The sequence below is a fragment of the Nothoprocta perdicaria genome, unplaced genomic scaffold (assembly GCF_003342845.1).
Source record: "Nothoprocta perdicaria isolate Ctin4 unplaced genomic scaffold, notPer1 scaffold_128, whole genome shotgun sequence".
Lineage (NCBI taxonomy): Eukaryota > Metazoa > Chordata > Aves > Tinamiformes > Tinamidae > Nothoprocta > Nothoprocta perdicaria.
This window is the reverse complement of record NW_020454405.1, coordinates 2,034,511-2,052,465: the sequence shown is the minus strand read 5'-3', so window position 1 is coordinate 2,052,465 and position 17,955 is coordinate 2,034,511. Positions and strand designations below refer to the sequence as shown.

At 39.5% G+C, this 17,955-nt stretch overlaps 1 protein-coding gene across 1 annotated transcript in view; it reads right to left on the bottom strand.

Moving 5' to 3' along the window:
• Positions 1–8,815: 8,815 nt before the first annotated feature.
• Positions 8,816–17,955, bottom strand: part of LOC112942422 (rap guanine nucleotide exchange factor 5-like) — a 63,825-nt gene continuing 54,685 nt past the window's right edge. Inside the window, exons 8-10 of the mRNA XM_026033361.1 lie at positions 14,344–14,420; positions 9,176–9,301; positions 8,816–8,836 (exon numbers count right to left, since the gene is read on the bottom strand). Of these exons, the coding sequence (XP_025889146.1) occupies positions 8,816–8,836; positions 9,176–9,301; positions 14,344–14,420 (224 nt within the window). The remainder of the gene's footprint in view (positions 8,837–9,175; positions 9,302–14,343; positions 14,421–17,955) is intronic.

Below are 17,955 nucleotides of genomic sequence, written 5' to 3'. Positions count from 1 at the left end.
AGACTTTGCATGTGAGAACTGAAATTATGGCCTCTCCATTCCAGCCAGCTCTAATTAGCATCTTTTCCCCTGACCCTAACCACATCAATTTTCCTTACTAACCTGCTAAATGTGGCCAAGCAGCATTATTTTTGCAAGTACTAGATTGATTTAACTGTTGTAGTTGTATTTACATGCATATTTCAAAGGCTCCTGTGGTGAATAATCCTCTACTCATAATATCAAAAATATTCAGTAGAAGGGATAAGCTGATGCTGCATTTATTTAATAAATATGAGTTCCCCTGGAAAGGGAAGAGGCACTGCAATATAGATACAAAACCAAAAATGTGATGAATATATGCATTCTGTGCTTTCTCTTCTGCTTTGAAAATCAATCCAAGGTCTGAACTCAAGCAAGCTGCTGATGCAAATACCAAATGTCATTCATGATCTTCCTGATTTAGGTCATTCTGTTATTTTCCAAGTCACCAAATGAAGTTTAAGGTGCTTCTGCCTGCAACAAAACGCTRCTCTTGCTCCCACACATCACAGTGGTCCCCACTTGGATGTGAATGTTCCAGACAGGGACAAAAAGCCAGGGACTGCCTGCCACGTGGTGTCAAAGTATATTTGAGAAAGGCCACAAKGTCACCGCTAACTTCAAACTCTGTTTCATATTTCCACATGAAACATCTAATTAAAACTTTTCACTAGGTAGTTAAAATGAAATCTGTGCRTGTGTATTTGGGACCTCATTTTCACATGCCGTGAATTAAAATATGGGAGGTGCTGCACACAGCAACTGAAACACTAATCGGGAAAGGAGAGGGGAATACAAGCTTTGATTTGGAGAAAGGCAGTCAGCAAAAATATCACTAATGGCCTAGCTTTTCATGCCTTTGCTTTTTGAGCTGCCACATACAGCCAAGGGAAATGAATGCAAGCAGTGTACTAACTGCTACCAAATCAGCATTCTCCACAGGAGGCTCCGTGTCAAGYACGTCCTGCAAAAGGCCACCACCTTCCCTGGCTACAGCATGGCAGAGGCACCAGACCCCAAGGGCCATACCTTGCTCTTACACAAGAATATCTATTAACATCAGTAGGAGCTGAATCAAGCTTTAAAATGCAGGCAGGCAGTGAGTGACAGAAGAGCCATAGCACAGGGACAAGGTTTGGAGATTATTTAGAGATGCCTCATGAGTAAAATAAATAAATCCTGAGAAAGAGAAGTCTGCAGGAACACAAGGTCACACTGTCTTTCTTCTYTTGCTACTGAGGAGACTTCAGGAATAGGGGCAAAGACAGCTTAAGTTCCCTTTAGAGCGGTCCTTTTTCCAGAAAGCCCTCCAAGCAAACAGAGATGGCCGAACAACTGGTGGGAAAAACACTTTCCCTATCAGCCTGCCCCAGGCAGTCTCCAGAGCTGCTGCCTGCAGCAGCAAAGGCTGACCATGTTTGCAGCATTTTTCATCACATTCCTCTGAGATCCTGACTAAGGCCATCAGATCTCTGCAGAAAGATTCGTCGGCTGATAGTTGGCAAGGGTTGTGGAAATCACCCGAAATTAAAGGAGGTCTCACACACTCCTGAACATCTGCCCCTGGAAGCCCTCTAATGTTATAGAGTAGGGAGTACTCTAAACAGAAATGGTCTTATTAGAGAATATGCTCTGACCCAGTTTCTTCTGGAAGCAGAAGCAAAGYTTGACCTGTAGAAACACTGACACCCACAGGAAATGCAATCACCTGTTTAATGACACTATCATCTCCTGCATCATCAGCTCACATCTCCATTACAACAGGACTGAAGATTCTTCCTGAACAAATGCGGGAGGATACAGGGGAAAAAAAAAAAAAAAAAAAAACAAAGAGAACCACAAGCCCTTCATTCTTTTGTATCTGGCTATGATCCCTGGGCAGGCAATGAAGTCTCAGCCACCCAAAGAGAGAGCTGTGGTGGGGACCCATCAGCTTCTGGCTTATCAACAAAGTTTTCCAGTTTATCTTGATCATTTCATCTTAGTCAGGTCCACACTGTGAGGCAAAGTCCGACATCCTCAATTTCCTTCAATTCTGAGAGAAAAATGAGTAAAAATGAGTAAAACAACAAAATGAACTCACCTAAAAGAACATCACAGAAAGGTGAAGCACAAAGTTATTTCTTTTGCATTTCAAAAAATGCTTGAAATTTCTGAATTAAATTTGCATGCTTATATTATCAACCTTCCTTTTTAATCATCCTGAATGTAGTCAACAAATTTCCTTAACTGAGCAAAAATCCCAGACACTTTTGCTCTTCAGAGTTCTTTGGACAAATGTAGTAATAACTGTCCAGGAGAAGATAGCTAGAGACAGCCATTGTAGTACCACCATTACTGGGAATCTCCTTATGCCATATATCATAAAAAAAGAAGAAAAGAACATTCAGAATTTCATAAAAAGTACTGATCATACAAAAAGGGGCATTGACCAGCAATTTTTTTAAAAAGCAGAGTATTAGAGCAGATGCCTTGAATTCATAAATCGTTAATTTCTACTGCTCCAGAAGAAGAAAATGATAGATTATTTTTGCATAAGTCTCTGGGCAGACTAGAAACATAAGCAGGTACGTGGTTTGTGCAATTTGTTTCTACACAAATGTGTATTAATGAGTCTTGGGAACAAAGTAAAAAGCATAACATAATATGGTCAGCCACTACAAAGCTGTGATCTGGAAAAAGATCTATGCAGACAGATAAATCYTCAAAACACTTTGTAAAAATAAAACAAAGTTCTAGGGTGAGTAATTAGAGGGCTCAAAGAGTAACAAAAGTATTCAACAGCTCCTAATTATACAAAGGCTATTAATCAGATGAWGAAAGTCATAATGAATATTTTTTAAAAATAGTTCCTGTTACATACTTGCAGAAGCACTACACAATTTTGAAATACATAGTTTCGTTCTATAGTTTTCAAAAAAAAGAAAGATTTTCAGTAGATTTTTGGTATTTTCATCCTGAAAGAAAAACAGAAGGAAGAAGAGAGTGATGACATGAAAGCCTTCAAAGCATCTCTCTGCTTTTTCACATTCATATTGGCTATTCAGCTGAAATTTGGGAACAGGCTGTGGATTCTGGAGCCAGGAACTCCACTGCCCCACTGTCCCTGAACATAGCCAAACTATCCTCTCCCTTCTGGATGCTCACCCTCCTTAATCCCTTTTTTTGTGCCCTATAAGCCTTCATGAAACCAATGGAGAAACATCTGAACAGCCAGAGGCCAAGGTGTGATGCTGACACTCTCAGTTTTTGCAAAAAGTGTGCACTCGGGCCCCTAGCAGGTCCAAGTCCARCACAGTTCCATCTGGCTGCAATCTCCAAGCTACCTCTCAAAGATCTCAAAGCAATTCATCAACATTCATTAGCTACTGCATTAACTTACTACAGGACCTCCAAGCTCCCATGGGGCTAAGACCCCATTTTATTTAGGTAAACAAAAATAAAAAGTGAGAGAACCTGAAGAAGTTCACATRTTAAACAACCACTGTGGTCAAAAATAAAATTCAAGCATTACAACTCCCATTTTTCTGTCCTATTAAGTATTACATGCCCTTTTCATCCTTTTCACTCCACTTGCTAAGGTATAGTCACGTATGAGAACAAGTTACCATTCTAAGCTCAGAAAAAGGTCAGCACACAAAATATGTATGTGGAATTTCCTTCTATACAAAATGTTTTAATGTTACAGTCTAAATGACAAAGAGGGGCAAAATAAGCTTTCTTTTCCTTTCTCTTCTTTTAAATACTCTACACAAAGCATCTGGAGGAAAGAAAGTAGTACGGGAGTATAAAACCTAACCTGAAGGAAGACAATGAGCTTCCCAATATCCTGTAATTGCACATGTTCCAATATTAGGCTAACAAAGTATCATGTGGGCACAAACATTGCTCATCTCAATTGTTTTAATTTTACTGAAAGAAGGACATTACCATCTGTCATTTTGCACAGCTTGCTATGGGGCTTTCTCCTCCAAAGCTGTGGTCACCTTACTCAATGTAAGGAACAGTAAGTCTCCTTAAAATTACACAGTAAATATATATATATATATCACATATATTAATAAAAGTGTTTCAAGAGAGTTGAAACGAAGATTTACTAGCAGAAGGATGACCCTAGTTCTACAACAGAGGAGGAAATAGTTTCCTTATCTCTGATAAACTTTTTCCATTTCAAAAGACATCTGTTCTGCCCTGACCAAAAAAATCCAAGGAAACCTATTCTGCTTCAGTGATTTCCGACACCTATCCCATTCCATGGCTGCGGAAGCCACCAGCATTTCCACAGCCACTTCCAGCAAGCCACAGCTACGTCTGTGTGATCCATCCAAGAGATGGATCCATCCATCCATCCATCCATCCATCCATCCATCCATCCATCCATCCATCCAAGATCCATCCATCCATCCAAGAAATGCCAAGAGGCCCCAGTAGAAGAAGAGGGAGCGAATCCGTACACAAATTATGTCAGACTGAAGCCTGTCAGTCCCGGGCAGAGCGGATACAACTAAAACAGCTATGACTTATTTAGAAAACCAAGCACAATCAGTCTCAAGCTCTGATTGCATCCACCTCTGATTTCRGTTACTGACTGCATTCAGACATCTGGCAACTACGCCACTGTTTTAAAAAGTATTTTTCCATCATGGCACTGATCACTGACAACCAATTCAGCAGTGCACCATAATGCAAGGCCACAGCCTTATCAAACTGAAAAAAATGCAACTCTGGACATGTCTTGGCATTCATTCTTGTTTATTTGCAGGTGTCCAGGTGGACAGATACGGGCACCCTAAAATAACCCTGATGTGTCATGGCTGGAATTTCCTGGCAAAATTCTTCAGTCGTGAGTAACCTACACCACCTCAGGCTCTACGTCGTTARTCTTCCTTTGTAAGCCTTTTAACAGCTTTAGCTCAACCACTAAACCTGCTTCAATGAGCAAATCGTCTGTCTTGTTAATAAGACTACTGATTAGAAAAAGTAGTGCTCTATAAATTAACAAAACTGTTTTTAAATAACTGTTGTCTTTCTGAAAACACACCTACACTTCTATGGTACAATACTAAACTCAAATTAGCTAACACACAGAATCAATACACTAAAGCAGCATGTACTTTTATACAGCATGTAACCCTTATTAATCCATAAAGAGATTATGAGGTGGATGTAGRAAACACTTCTATCCCTGTTCATGCATTGTCATATTCAGACAGCTCCACTCTAAAATATAATTTATTTAGTTGAATAATGAATTCACATTCTTTAGCTGATCTGAACAAATTTGAAAGTCTTGACTTTCCTTTGAACGTCAGTGTCAACTTTCAAAAATTTTACTCAACTACTCTGACTRTACAAACATCAATATAACCTAAAGAATATTTTCCCTCAATTATACTTGATTATTTTTCAATTTTGCTAAAATAAGAGTAACATTATAAACAGATCATTTAAATMATTTGAAACAGAAACAGTACCAAGTCTATTATAAAGACATAAAGACATTACTTATTTGAGTCTGCTGAAAAGAAGTTTCAAAAAACTGTTGAGTGCCAAAATGCCTCAAATGCAACTCAAATGAGTTCAAATGAGCAAAAAAATAAAAAGCTATGACAAATAGTTTCCAATGTCTGAACATAATTTACTTGCTATAAGCGACACTAACAGTAAGCAACTTCTTGAAAAAATAGACTCATTTTACAGCTGAGTATTTCAATAAAGATCCTATGTTCTATCAAAGCAATTCTTTTAACATATTTGTTTTATTAAGAAATGTAATATTTAAACAACACAAAAAAACAAATATCCATTTTTATATTTTTCTAGGTTCATGAGCATGATTTGCTTGTAAAAGAGCAACTGTCAGCTTGCACAGTTAGTTTTACTCTAGCTCATATTTGGAACTAGAATTATTTCTGTGCATTTTAGATAACTGGTTCATTTTATTTATCAGAGTGATTTTTATGTTGGAGGAATGAGCTAGGACAGAGAAGAAACTGACTTAGCARTTTAGAAGCTTCTTTATTACTGTTTACTTTCTGCTCATTTGCAAAACAGAAGCTTTAGGAAACCTAACACATATATGATGTGCAGTGCCTCAATAAAGAACAAGAACAAGCTTGTAGACTACTCTCCTCTACTACTGCAGTTGGAGCATTTTGCAAACATTATATTCATCAGAGAGGAATTTGGCATTTTGTGCTACAGAAAACAATCTCATCTTCCAGGACACTAGTCTAACACATAACAATCTTGTAGTTATAGGAAGAATTTAGCAGTTCCCATAAAATAGAGCTGGTACACAGAACTTTAAAAAAAAAAAAAGTTTTCTGAACTTACAATTTATCACAGTGTTAAATTTGTAGAGAAAYGACAGAGTATCAGAATTCTGAAATAAAAGGAATATGGTCTAATACAAATGTATTCATGAACAAAATCATCTTATGCCCAAATYTTATACCCTCCAGAACAGATACGGACCAAAGGAATCCCTTCTCTCTGTCACCATACTTCMAAAGTGAGCTACTTCCTCTAGTGACCTACCCAGCTGCCGCATATTTTCCCCTCTTCCAGACCATCTGCTTTTTCTGGTGAAGAAATAATTATATTTCACCTCTCTCTGAACAGACCAGTGCCCCAGACCAATCTGCACTTCACCTGCCTCTGTGGGCTGCCAATCCCAGTCCAGCACACGGCTTTGTGAAGCACGTCCAGGAATTTTACCTGCCCTGGGACCTCTGGCATACAGGCAGCTCAGGCTCTGTCATTACCCCCACAGCATTAACCCCTGCTCTGAGAGCCAAGTTCTATCCTCAGGTGCAGATTAAGGTGGCCATCTTCATGATGGGAATGCTACTGCAAGACTAGACCCCCATACTACACTACAATGACAAAGAGAAAGAAGGGTCATTTCTCCAAGCAGCTTCACACCTCACTCACTGTACAGAAGAAGAACAGGCAAAGTTCACTGGGTGTCAGAGCCCTCAGCGAGGCCAACAGCTCATCCTTCCTCAGAGGAAGACACAAGAACCGGCAAAGCCCAATCATAACATGCTTGTGTTTGCTGCTAGCAATCRGAAAAAGGCATAAGGCTACCCCAGCCTAGAAACAGCATCCTCAGAAACATAGCAGGCACCAACAGAGGAAGAGGAAATTCAATTTTCCTGGTATTTTGAGTGAAACATCATGTACTTATATTAGAAGCAAGTACATTTAGAATTTTCTCTCCTCCTTCCAGCTTTTCCTTCTTTCCAAGTATTCTTGGAAGAGAGCAAATTTGGCTTCCACCCACAAGTGCCAKCCCATCTTGGCCATGCTAGAAACTGCAGCTTTAGCTGCAGGATGGCGAGAGAGCCTCTAGGCCCGGGTGCTGCACTGCCCCCCGCAAGACCGCTGCCCTTTCAGTGAATGCTGCSTCGATGGCAAGGCTCACCCAGCTCACCTGCCTCACATCATTCTTCTGACATCTCAAATGAGCACAAGACACAGGGCCACAGGCCTGTGACAGCAAATTGCTGTTGYTTCTGCAGCCCGGGGAGCCCACGCAGCAGCGGCCCTGGCAGCAGTGCAGCCCCCTCAGCAGGGAGTGCCTGGAGGCGCCACGCTCAGCGATGTCCTCTTTGATGACTGTTCCTCTGAAACCTTGACTGGAAGTCTCTCCAGACTGGGCTCATCAGAGCCCGGGCTGCCCAGACCTCAGGTGCCAYGATGGTTACGTTGCTCCTGCTACACTGAAGACATTTATCTCTTGAAAAAATGCTGGCGATTGCCAAGTACTGTACTTTGCAAAGGGGAGATAAAGAAAAGCTGAGCGCTCCTTTCCATTCTTAGAGCTGCTTTGTGCCCCACGCAGCTGCAGAGCTGACACCGCATTACCCTTTGCGATGACCACAGCAAGCAGCAAAAACACCCCTGCATTTTGGGAGTGTAAATCCCAGCATTCCCCCCCTTGCATATCCCGTGGAATCTGTAATCCTCCTTCAAAATCCTGAAACACAATTAGAAACCATTCGTGGCTAAAAATCTTCTTTACATAAGCTCCTAAACTTTTAATTGTGCTTTGCTGATATGGTTTAAAGATGTATGGAAATTCTGCCAGATGTCCATGGCTGGTGGATCAGCTGAGGAACAATTCAATCTCAGGGATTTGCGCCCGGCTAATTACTCTCCTCCCTTGTGTGTACCTACTGATACAATTACATATTTAACTACACAAGGCTAGACCTTATATGCTGCTGAACAGACCAGTGCAAAGCTCCACAATAAGATTTCATCTTTCTCTTTTAGTTTGTACAGTCCTATTTCAGTAGCAATGAGCTCACAGRTGAGCTGGAAACTAATTCTTTTCTAAAGCACAGATATTATTCTATTGCCCAGTAATTAAAAAACGAGGGAGATTTTATATATACAATAAGATACAAGAGGACTAGGCAAGATTTTTGTTCTTTCTTGCGGTTATTGCTCTGGGAAGCTTTAGCTGAATAGGCAAAGAGAATATAATTTTTTACCAGGAGAACAAAATTAGGATGCACTGTGCTATAAGCAGAGTACTCATGTTTTAGTGCATTTTCAATCCAGTACTAACATTTCAATAAGGGCTTCCAGAAGCAATAAACAGAATGCTACTTTCCTCAAGGTAAGATTCGTTTGAAAATACATTTTTTTAGAAGATGCTAAATTCTCTATGCAGACCATTTTTTTTAATCAACACAGAAAAACCGCAGACTCTTTCTTGCAAATAAACCATCAGAAAAGTATTTAAAAAAAAAAAATGAAGTACTGTAAGCCCTCGTATACTTTATACATTATTTAAATACATCTTTAAAAAGAGAAACATTTTGTTATAATTGGTGGACAACAGCGTTGTAGAAAATATGTAGCAATCATCTGCTATTTCATATGSTATGCGATACTACTACTGTTAGTAACTGATGGTTAACGTCAACATAATGATTATTTAAATGTGTTTAAAAATGCTGAACTTAATACATTCCAGTGAAATGTAAATGACAAAACAGAACAACTACAGCCCCATGACTAATGTGTCCTGGATTTTGACCACCAGCTTTGCTATTTCAATTTTCTGACCTAGATCTCCCTCCCCTACCAGAAGCAAAGGTAAAAAAAAAGAAAAAAGCTCAAACAATAAATGTCTTACTTGTTCTGTCTTCTCCGGTTGTTTTCTATCCGCCTGCAAAAATTGACAGTTTTCTCTTGCCAGCTTCTGGACTAGCTCAATGCGTCCGATGTCATCTCTTTCCTGAAGCTTGCACAAAACTCCTGCCTTTAGGGTGGGAGAAAGAGCAAATAGATACTTAAATCCACAATCCCAGGACATGACACCACCACAAGTTTCAACCTTAAAAGAAACGCATCTGTTTCATCATATTTGCTGTAATTCGGTGCTGCTTGCTGACCACAAATAAATCGCTGCTTGCCCCAGAACAGCTCAAGAAGAGCTCAGGCACATTTGAATCTCCAAATGTATCTACTTTGGAGGAAAGAAGGCAGGACTAACTAAATCAACTGCTACTGTGTGACTGACTGATATGCCTGTATTCTGTTTGTTCCTGTCAACCTATTTCCTGTTACATAAGAGAACAAGACCAAGAGGTTAAAAACTCATGGGAAAGTTAGCCGGGAACAGCCCTGGAAAAAAGAATGAAGTGCAACACAGTCACTCCTAAAAATAACATTCCAAAACTCCCATTGCTGCGGAGCCAACACTTTTTCACGTATGCCAGCAGCAAGAGATAAAAGAAAGTTTCACCACGTTTATGTATTCTATGAATAAGAAATTAATATTATCTAATTTTTGCTAGATTTGCTTTAAAACTATTTTTTAAATATTTTAATAAATGTAAATGAGCTATTGAGAGCTAACAGGTCTAAAATAGGTTGGAATATTTTTTATAACTAATACACTGCTGTTGTCAGTGTTTTGTTGTAACCTTCAACTCTGGTATCTTATAAAAATTACATGTATGTAAAGACACATTCATGCTCACACACAGACAGGTCCATCCTTCAGCATGTTAGCTGACAAGGACTAAATTGCTCACTGCAAAATCCAAGGATAATATCACTGTCCACGATTTTATCACGGATGCAGCCTTTGCGTAACTGAGACTTTGCTTGACACTGAGTGGCCTTTATTAGCCCAGATGTTTCCTGATGGGAATGGCATCTGTCCTGGGAGGGCCAGGGATGGGGTGCGGCTCTCATTGCCAAATTACGTGAAGGGCAATCTGCAAATAAACCTTCTTCCTCACTTTCTCCACCCTTTTCTTTTTTCCTGCTCATCCTGAGTTTTACTCGATGAGTATTTACTCTAAGATCCACAAACCCTGTTGGAAGKCAGGACCAAAAGCCATGAGTGTCCTGACCACTGCAGTCAGGTTGGTTCTTGCAACTCATTCCATTCCCTTTGACTTTCAGCATCTCCTTCTGCAACAGCTAGAGACTGGAGGGTGCCCATCCAGGCTATCCTACAGTCTGGTATTTTCTCCAGGGAAGTGAAAAGTGCTGTGCTTTGCATTTCCTACACCAAGTCCCCAATCTTCTAAGGCACCCAACTTTTCCATATGCTGCCTAAGAAACATAAACACTGTYTTAAGGGTAAGAAATCCATGATCAAGTAAGGAATAGCAGCACCTTATTTGAAGATCCTTACACTTTCTATAAGATCAGCACTTTCCATCTCTAGGACAGGGTTTGTAAACCACGGCAGCAGCACTATCACCTACAGACCAGTGGGAGATCAGTCTTACTAAATTTGGAGAACTGCAGTGAATTAGTTGTCAAGAACCTCTTGAAATCAAAAGTAAAAAGAGGTACTAAGTGAAAAAATATTTTTCCCTTTACAATAGACATTCAAAAAATGGTCAAATAAATTGTTTCCTAAAACTTTTATTTTTCTCCAGTAATTTACATAGGGAGTCTAGGAACTATCATAGACTTGGCTGAGGACAGATGTTTGCAATACTATGATTGCTTGGGGACATAAGCTAGAGGCAAGTCTGCCTTTTCCATGGTTTAGTGATGCTGCCAGCGGAGAGATCAACATCTGTGCTTTGTTATCCCCACAGGCATCACAGATAAGAGCGTTCAAATTGCTGTGACTTGTTAGGGTTTTGGGACCATAAAGATTTAGACCCCAAATATTGTGAATTTCTGCCTACTTTAGGGGCCCTTTTCACCTAGACTGAGCAACTACCTTCAGTGGACTCAGGTGGAAGCAATCTTCTGGGGAAGGATGGCTTTTCAAACATACAATCTCCCTATTTCACTGTGTGTTAGGAGGGAACGTATTACAGTTTTCTACATGGCTGAGCTCCCCAGGGAACAAACAGCTCCTGACACAATCCCATTATCCCAACAACAAAAAAAAAGGTCTTCATTCAACTCAGCACTTGTATTAGAGAATCGCATTGCCCTGTTTCAAATAATCACCAAGAAGAAATCTTACTTTTTAACACCCCTCTTCCCCCATCTATTGCAGAGAACATTTAAAAAATGTATTTTGTGGGACTTCTGGAAGATAGAAGGTCAACTAAAAATCTCCTGGGAAAGCTAGGCTATTATCAAGTTAAATGTACAGGCTTTTTAAAACTTGCCTCTGGGAATACATAATGCACTTAAAATACTAGAGGCTAAATACTCTTTTTCAAAACTAAAACAAAAAAAGTGAGTTCTTTACATGTAATTCTGATTTCATCACTTATGCTGGCTTTCCCATTATACATCTTTCTGCCAAGTAAAGTAAGAAACTAACCAGTTCAGCTAATTAATTAACTGCTGACAGCCAYGAAAAGCTGTTTGGGAAGATGTGGTTGGAGTTTCATATCACTGGCCATTTTCACTTGTCAATAAATTTAGCTCTCAAGCAATGCCTTTAAAGCTCTTAAGACAAGGGTGAATGAGAAGCCTCCCTACCTGCAAGGGGCAATTAGCATTTATATGTTGCACTGGCACACACTGTCCAAAACCCTGCATGCCCAAATGTTAGTGCTTACTCCTGCAACTCAAGAATGCGGACAGAGATGCAAGTAATTACTTATCTGAAGGGTAAAATTATAAAGCCTCATATTTTATCTGGCTTTAATTTAATGAATGGTTAAAGAATGTGGAGGTTTTATAGCAAGACTTTACTGTCATTCACAGAACAAAATTACCATAATTAAAGATGTTTATGCAATATTCAAAACAGCATAAAAAGGTTTAATGGGAAGAAAAGTAAATTAATTGATTTGTAAAAACAAAAATGCTGACAACACATTTTCTGTTTCTGAACATCTACTGCAAATATTCCCTCTGGAAAGGCCATAACACTGATACATTAACATGCTGGAAGTAACACAGAAGTGAAATAAGAGATGCCTAGGCAGACGGGATAGCATCTTATTTACTGCATGTTCCTTTTAAATACCCCTGCACTGATTCTTCTCTAGATTTCCACCTTTTTTGCCACATAACACCAATATAACTTAATACTCAGTCCAACATACAGAGCAGGCTCCAAATCTTCCCCATCTGCTAATAGGACTTTTTTTTTTTTTTTTTCACTGAACCTCTACTTCCTTCTCTTTCTGCTGAAAACAATATAATTACTACAAGTTTCACCTTTGATCAACCAGAAGACTAAAAACCATATGTCACTGTCTAGAAAAATCATTTGCTTTACTCTAGTCACATGCACAGTCTCACTAAAGAAAAAAAATCATTGACACATTCAAGGCAAATTGTGTTCAGTGTTTGTACGATGTCATTTTACAGCACTGACAAACAAATTAGAGCAGCCACTTCGTTAATGCTGCTGCCCTCCTGCAGTTGCACATTTGAACACTTGTTAACTTGTTAACATTTAATCATTGTTTAATTTAAAATATGTTTCACATTCTTCCAAATTTTCGATGCTGGTTTTCTGCCAAACAAAAGATGAGCAAATCAGTATCCTGATGATAAAGTCTTATTTTTTCACTCTAATCTGCCTATATAATCTTATTCGTTTATTGCTTATTAGCTTGAAGCACACATATAATAATTTTTGTTTTTAGATTTTAATATAACTGTGAACAAGTATTTTCAAAAAAAATAACAACAGCTACAACAATCATGTAGAAGCAAGCAGATTCTAAACACAAAGAGGAAAACATAGCTGATTTTTTTTTTGATGTCAGAAATTCCCCTTGGGTCTGTAATGTACACCTAAGAGGATTAAATCTCTTTGTCACACTGCAGTGAATCGGGAATCAAAACTGGGTAACAAAATTTTAATATATTAGGACTCCTTCTACATTTTTTTAATTGATTTGTAACTACTTGGAATAATAATGATAAAAGAAAATTTTTAAAAAAGTAGAACTGCAGGCCTTTTCCAAACAACTTACTGTGAAGGGAATGCTAGAAGTACCTATTTACATCCACATGGACCCCAACTCTTCTCCCARAACTCTTGGAGCTCCCTTGCATCCCTGCTAACAAAGAGCAGACCAAAGAGCCTACACTTCTGGTCAAGTCAGTCTATCCATAGGAACACACAGGTGCTGCTACCTTGGCTGTATGCATCTGCTGGTACCCATTAGAACAGACACATTCATATACACTAATGCAAATCCTCCTCACTTACCACATTTTAGCTGTCAAGGTGTTAAAAGAGGAATCAGAGATAGGAACTCTGAGTTGTATGCACAGAGAGAAGAAAAATACTGGAAGAAACTGATTTTTCAAAATGGCAAACAGTACCAATAAAATGAGCAATACTGCTATATTTGCAGAGTTTAGGTGCATAAATGAGCTGAAGACTAATCCAAAAAGATTAGCAGAATCAAAATGGTAAGAAAATCCAGAGTAAAATACTCAAGAAAGGTACATTTCTTCTCAGCTATATCTAAAAGCATGCTTTGGTTGCAAATGGGGTCAGGAAGGGAAAGAAAAAAGTTGCTTGCACTCAAGTGACTGATAAGTATCCTCATTTCATAGCATGCCTWCTTATAGTGATTAAGATTAAATCAAAATGTCACATGTCCTTGCCTCCTAAAACATATCACATCTGGTGTATGCTATGCGTACTATCTAGAGAGAGCAGAGGTAGTTTAAAATGCTGTCCAATSTCAACATCATGGGATTAATTCCCAGAATGATCATCAATCTTATTATGAATAGCCACAGAGGACAAGATCCAGCAGACTTTCTGCTTCCTATGAGCTCCCTACTCAGGACATGGAGGAAAATCCATTTCCCAATGCTGAAGAGCCATCGAAAGCAGAATCTTCAACTCGCAGATCTGAAAAAGTCTCTGATACGCTATTAATCTTAYGCACTTACCTGAGTATCAGATGTATCCTTGAGCTCTTCTAGCCCTCTTATTTCTTGACTGCTGTTTTCTTCATTTTGATGAATTGCTTAAAGAAAGTGAGAACATATTGTAAGCAGGCAGCTTCAAATCACAAGAAAATGTAATGCAGGATGGCCCAGCCTAGGTCAAGCAGGATTACCATACAGGAAACATGGTTCCAGTTTTAGCTTTTTCATTAACTCATTAAGTGTTTTCAGACAGAAAATACCTCATTTTCAAAAACTATATCTCATTTTCCCAGGTAGTTAAAWTTTCTAAATAAATTTAGTAACTAGTTATATTCCTATTACTAATTTATTCCTGATAAAACAGTAGAATTTAGGGAAATTCCAATCGTTTCTGCTATAACAATATCTGATCACTCATACAGAGGGATAGAGCAGAAATACCTTTACTTTCATCATAAAATGAGGAAGCTGAGTTTGAACTAAGCAAAATAAGCAGATTTATCCCACACTTCAGCCTTGGAAAATTGTGTGTAAGCAAAGCGATCTCAGTCTTAACAAAGAGCATCATTTTCCATAAAAGTCATCTCCAGAAATAAATGTTAGCAGAATACAATCTTTTGAAGGTAACTTCGTACTGGGACAATAAGATAGACCAGACACTTAGCTCAGTTAACACTGTTTAATACCAATTTTGCCACAGTTGGCTCAAACACATTAACTCTGGAAGGGTCTACACCAGCATTATGAAAATATCTAACTAAAGGAAAAGGTCTATTTTGGAGGAACACATCAGACTTCTGCATTCAGAAGAGCCACTCAGACAGCACAGTATTTCTCCCTCCACTCAATATGTCTCTTTGCTGTGTTTTAAGGGGGGCAGAAAACCCTCAGGGTCCTCCAAAACATGACAGAGGAGAGGATAGATAGGCCAGATTTGATGAAAAATCTGAGAAGCAACCTTCCTTACAACTACTGTATTCAAATATTATTGATTATTTCAAATCATTAAATGATTTGAAGGGAAACTTGACCATCCGCATCTTGGCCACTTCAAGGATTGAAGCTTAGGAGCCTGCACAAAAGGACTTAACTCGTGTTCACCTCCTCTTTTGTTCACTCCAGCTTTCTCAGCAGGTCCTCAAACCATATGCAAACTGTGCTTCACAACAAATATCATCTGCTTTGCCTTCAAGCTGGGGCAGCCCAGGATTTGACTGTTGTATGGRTCAGGTGTCCATGCAGCAGGAGAAGGTCTGACCCATCTTCACTGATGTTCTCCTCCACCCTCAGCCTGATRCTCCACCTGTGCAACCGGGTTACTGTTGCCATGCTTATAGGTATCACTTGGGGCATGAAATTTCGCTTTGGGTATCTGCACACATGTTCTGAACCCATTGCAGACATGACATAAAGTCAACCTGAACTTCTGTCAGCATCCAGCAAACTTTTAAGAAATGCAACTGTAAATTGTGCTTGAGCCCTTAAATAAAGCATAGAGATTTGCTTTTCTCTGCAGCATTTCTGCTGATATGCCCTACAGAGTATACTCTTCTTCCTGTCTCTCCTTTGAAGGATGTAGTTATGCTATGAAAAAAAAAAGTAAAAACGTAATTATAAAACTTTTTWAAAAGTCAATTTGTCAGTGCAGTTTTGTGAATGCAGTGTTGTGAACGCATTCTCTGCATTAAGGGAATTTCTTAAATGCTTTATCATAACAGAACAGAAGTTTTATATAAATCTTCATTATTGGGTTTGCTGGCCTCACTTTCCCAGCCAGCCTCTGAAGTTCAAGGTGAATGCTGAAAACMCGGGGTCAATTTGTAGTTAGAACAGCAAGGATTTATAATAAGGGTTAAATCAAAGCAGCATTTAAAGCTAGAGGGAAACAAAACATGACAGTGACATGAGAAAGTATAACAACCCATCTCCCATCTAGCTAACAAAAGTACAGATTCGATGAAGCAGCAACTAGAGTTAAAACCTTTAAAAGTTGTGTGTGGCCTTAAGCGTGGTGCTGATCCGAGGTTGGGCTTTCCCTGAACAACCTGTCTCCCCCATCAGATCCTACTCTGGAGGACAGATGTGAAACAGCAGTGCTGCAATACCAGCAGGCATTAACGAATCCCATCTATCAGCTGTCTGAGCCAACAAAAATCTCTTGGGCCAGTGGCTACATTAAAGAGGGAGCAGAAAGGTAACATTTCTCCAACCCTCCGTTTCCCCGTTTCTCCTATAATTAATTTGCCCTAGCCACGGATGTCCAAAACATCCCTTCAAATGCCGGCTATTAATCACACTGCTTGGAGGCAGCATCYGGGAAGCTGGGGAGCAGGACCTCAGGCTCAAGTGCTTGATGAGGAGCCCACCAGCCTGCGCTAGGAGCCCTGGCAGGCGGGCGCTTTGCCAACAGCCATGCTGATGACCTTGCTCATGATGGAGCAACAGGCATGGCCCCTGCTCCAAGGTCCGCTTTTCCAGCCCTGCACCCATATCTGCAGCCAGAAGGGCRGCTGGGCAAGTGCCCCACATCCCAGGTGGGCTGAGGACCTTGAACAAATGCTAAGGACAAGCAACAACCACCCAGGAGAGAAACATCTTTCACTCAGCACAATGGAAAGGGAAGCTGTTGACAGACTGCAATGCTACCAGGCAGCTCAGTATGGGAAAACGTTGGCAGGAGTGGTTTTAAAACTGAGGAAGAAACCATCTYAGTTCAGACTCAGCCTAAACAAATATCTCAAGAAAAAAGAAATTAAGAAGCTGCTTTTATTAGCAATTCAACAGCTCGACACTAAAAAAAAAAAAGCCCGAAAAGTTCATAATCCAAACCCAGCTGTCCTTGGCTTCAGTGTTGTTTAGACTGTGCAAGGAATGCAGAAAAGAACCAATAAATATTTTCTTAAAGGAAAAAGAAACAGAAAAGAAAATCCCAGACCTCACACTGATGTCCTCCCAGTCCCCTTGTGGGAGACAGAGTAGAACCAGCCTTCTTTTCATGAAATTTCCATCACAAGCACCTTCATTTCCACATCCTCTCTGTCTGTTATCCAAACACAGAGGAATCGGTCACAACTTGAACTCTTTAGCTACACCCAGGGAGCAATACATAACGAGCCACACCATCAAAAACATCTTTTTCCATTACAAGAATACATTCCCTTGAAGACAGAGGTGACCACATGGAGAGATAATAATCCTTAATTACATTTTCATGGTTTTTATATGACTAGTCAATATAAAAATGAACAAATAATTTTTTTTTAAATATTCCTATGTAGTCTTGAAAATTTTGTTTATATAGGTTCTCACACACATCTTTAGGAAACAAACTGCTGTATTTCTGTACACCGTGTGCTTCCTAACCAAGGAACAACTTGCAAATATCCCCTTGGATGCTCACTCAGGAAACTAACGCATGGCTGTGGCCTAGGTGCTGCCTTAACAGCGTGCTAAGCTTGCTTTTGTGCACTCGTACTAAGTTCAGACATAAAATACATGAAATCAAGGTTAATTTCCCACTGCCAGTTGGCTATGCATTTTTTAATAAAAAGGCTTGATGTTGCAAATTCAACTGTAAGAACTGTAACCGGAAGTCTAGGGTGGGATGGGAAAGTATTTCCCAGGCAAGTGTTG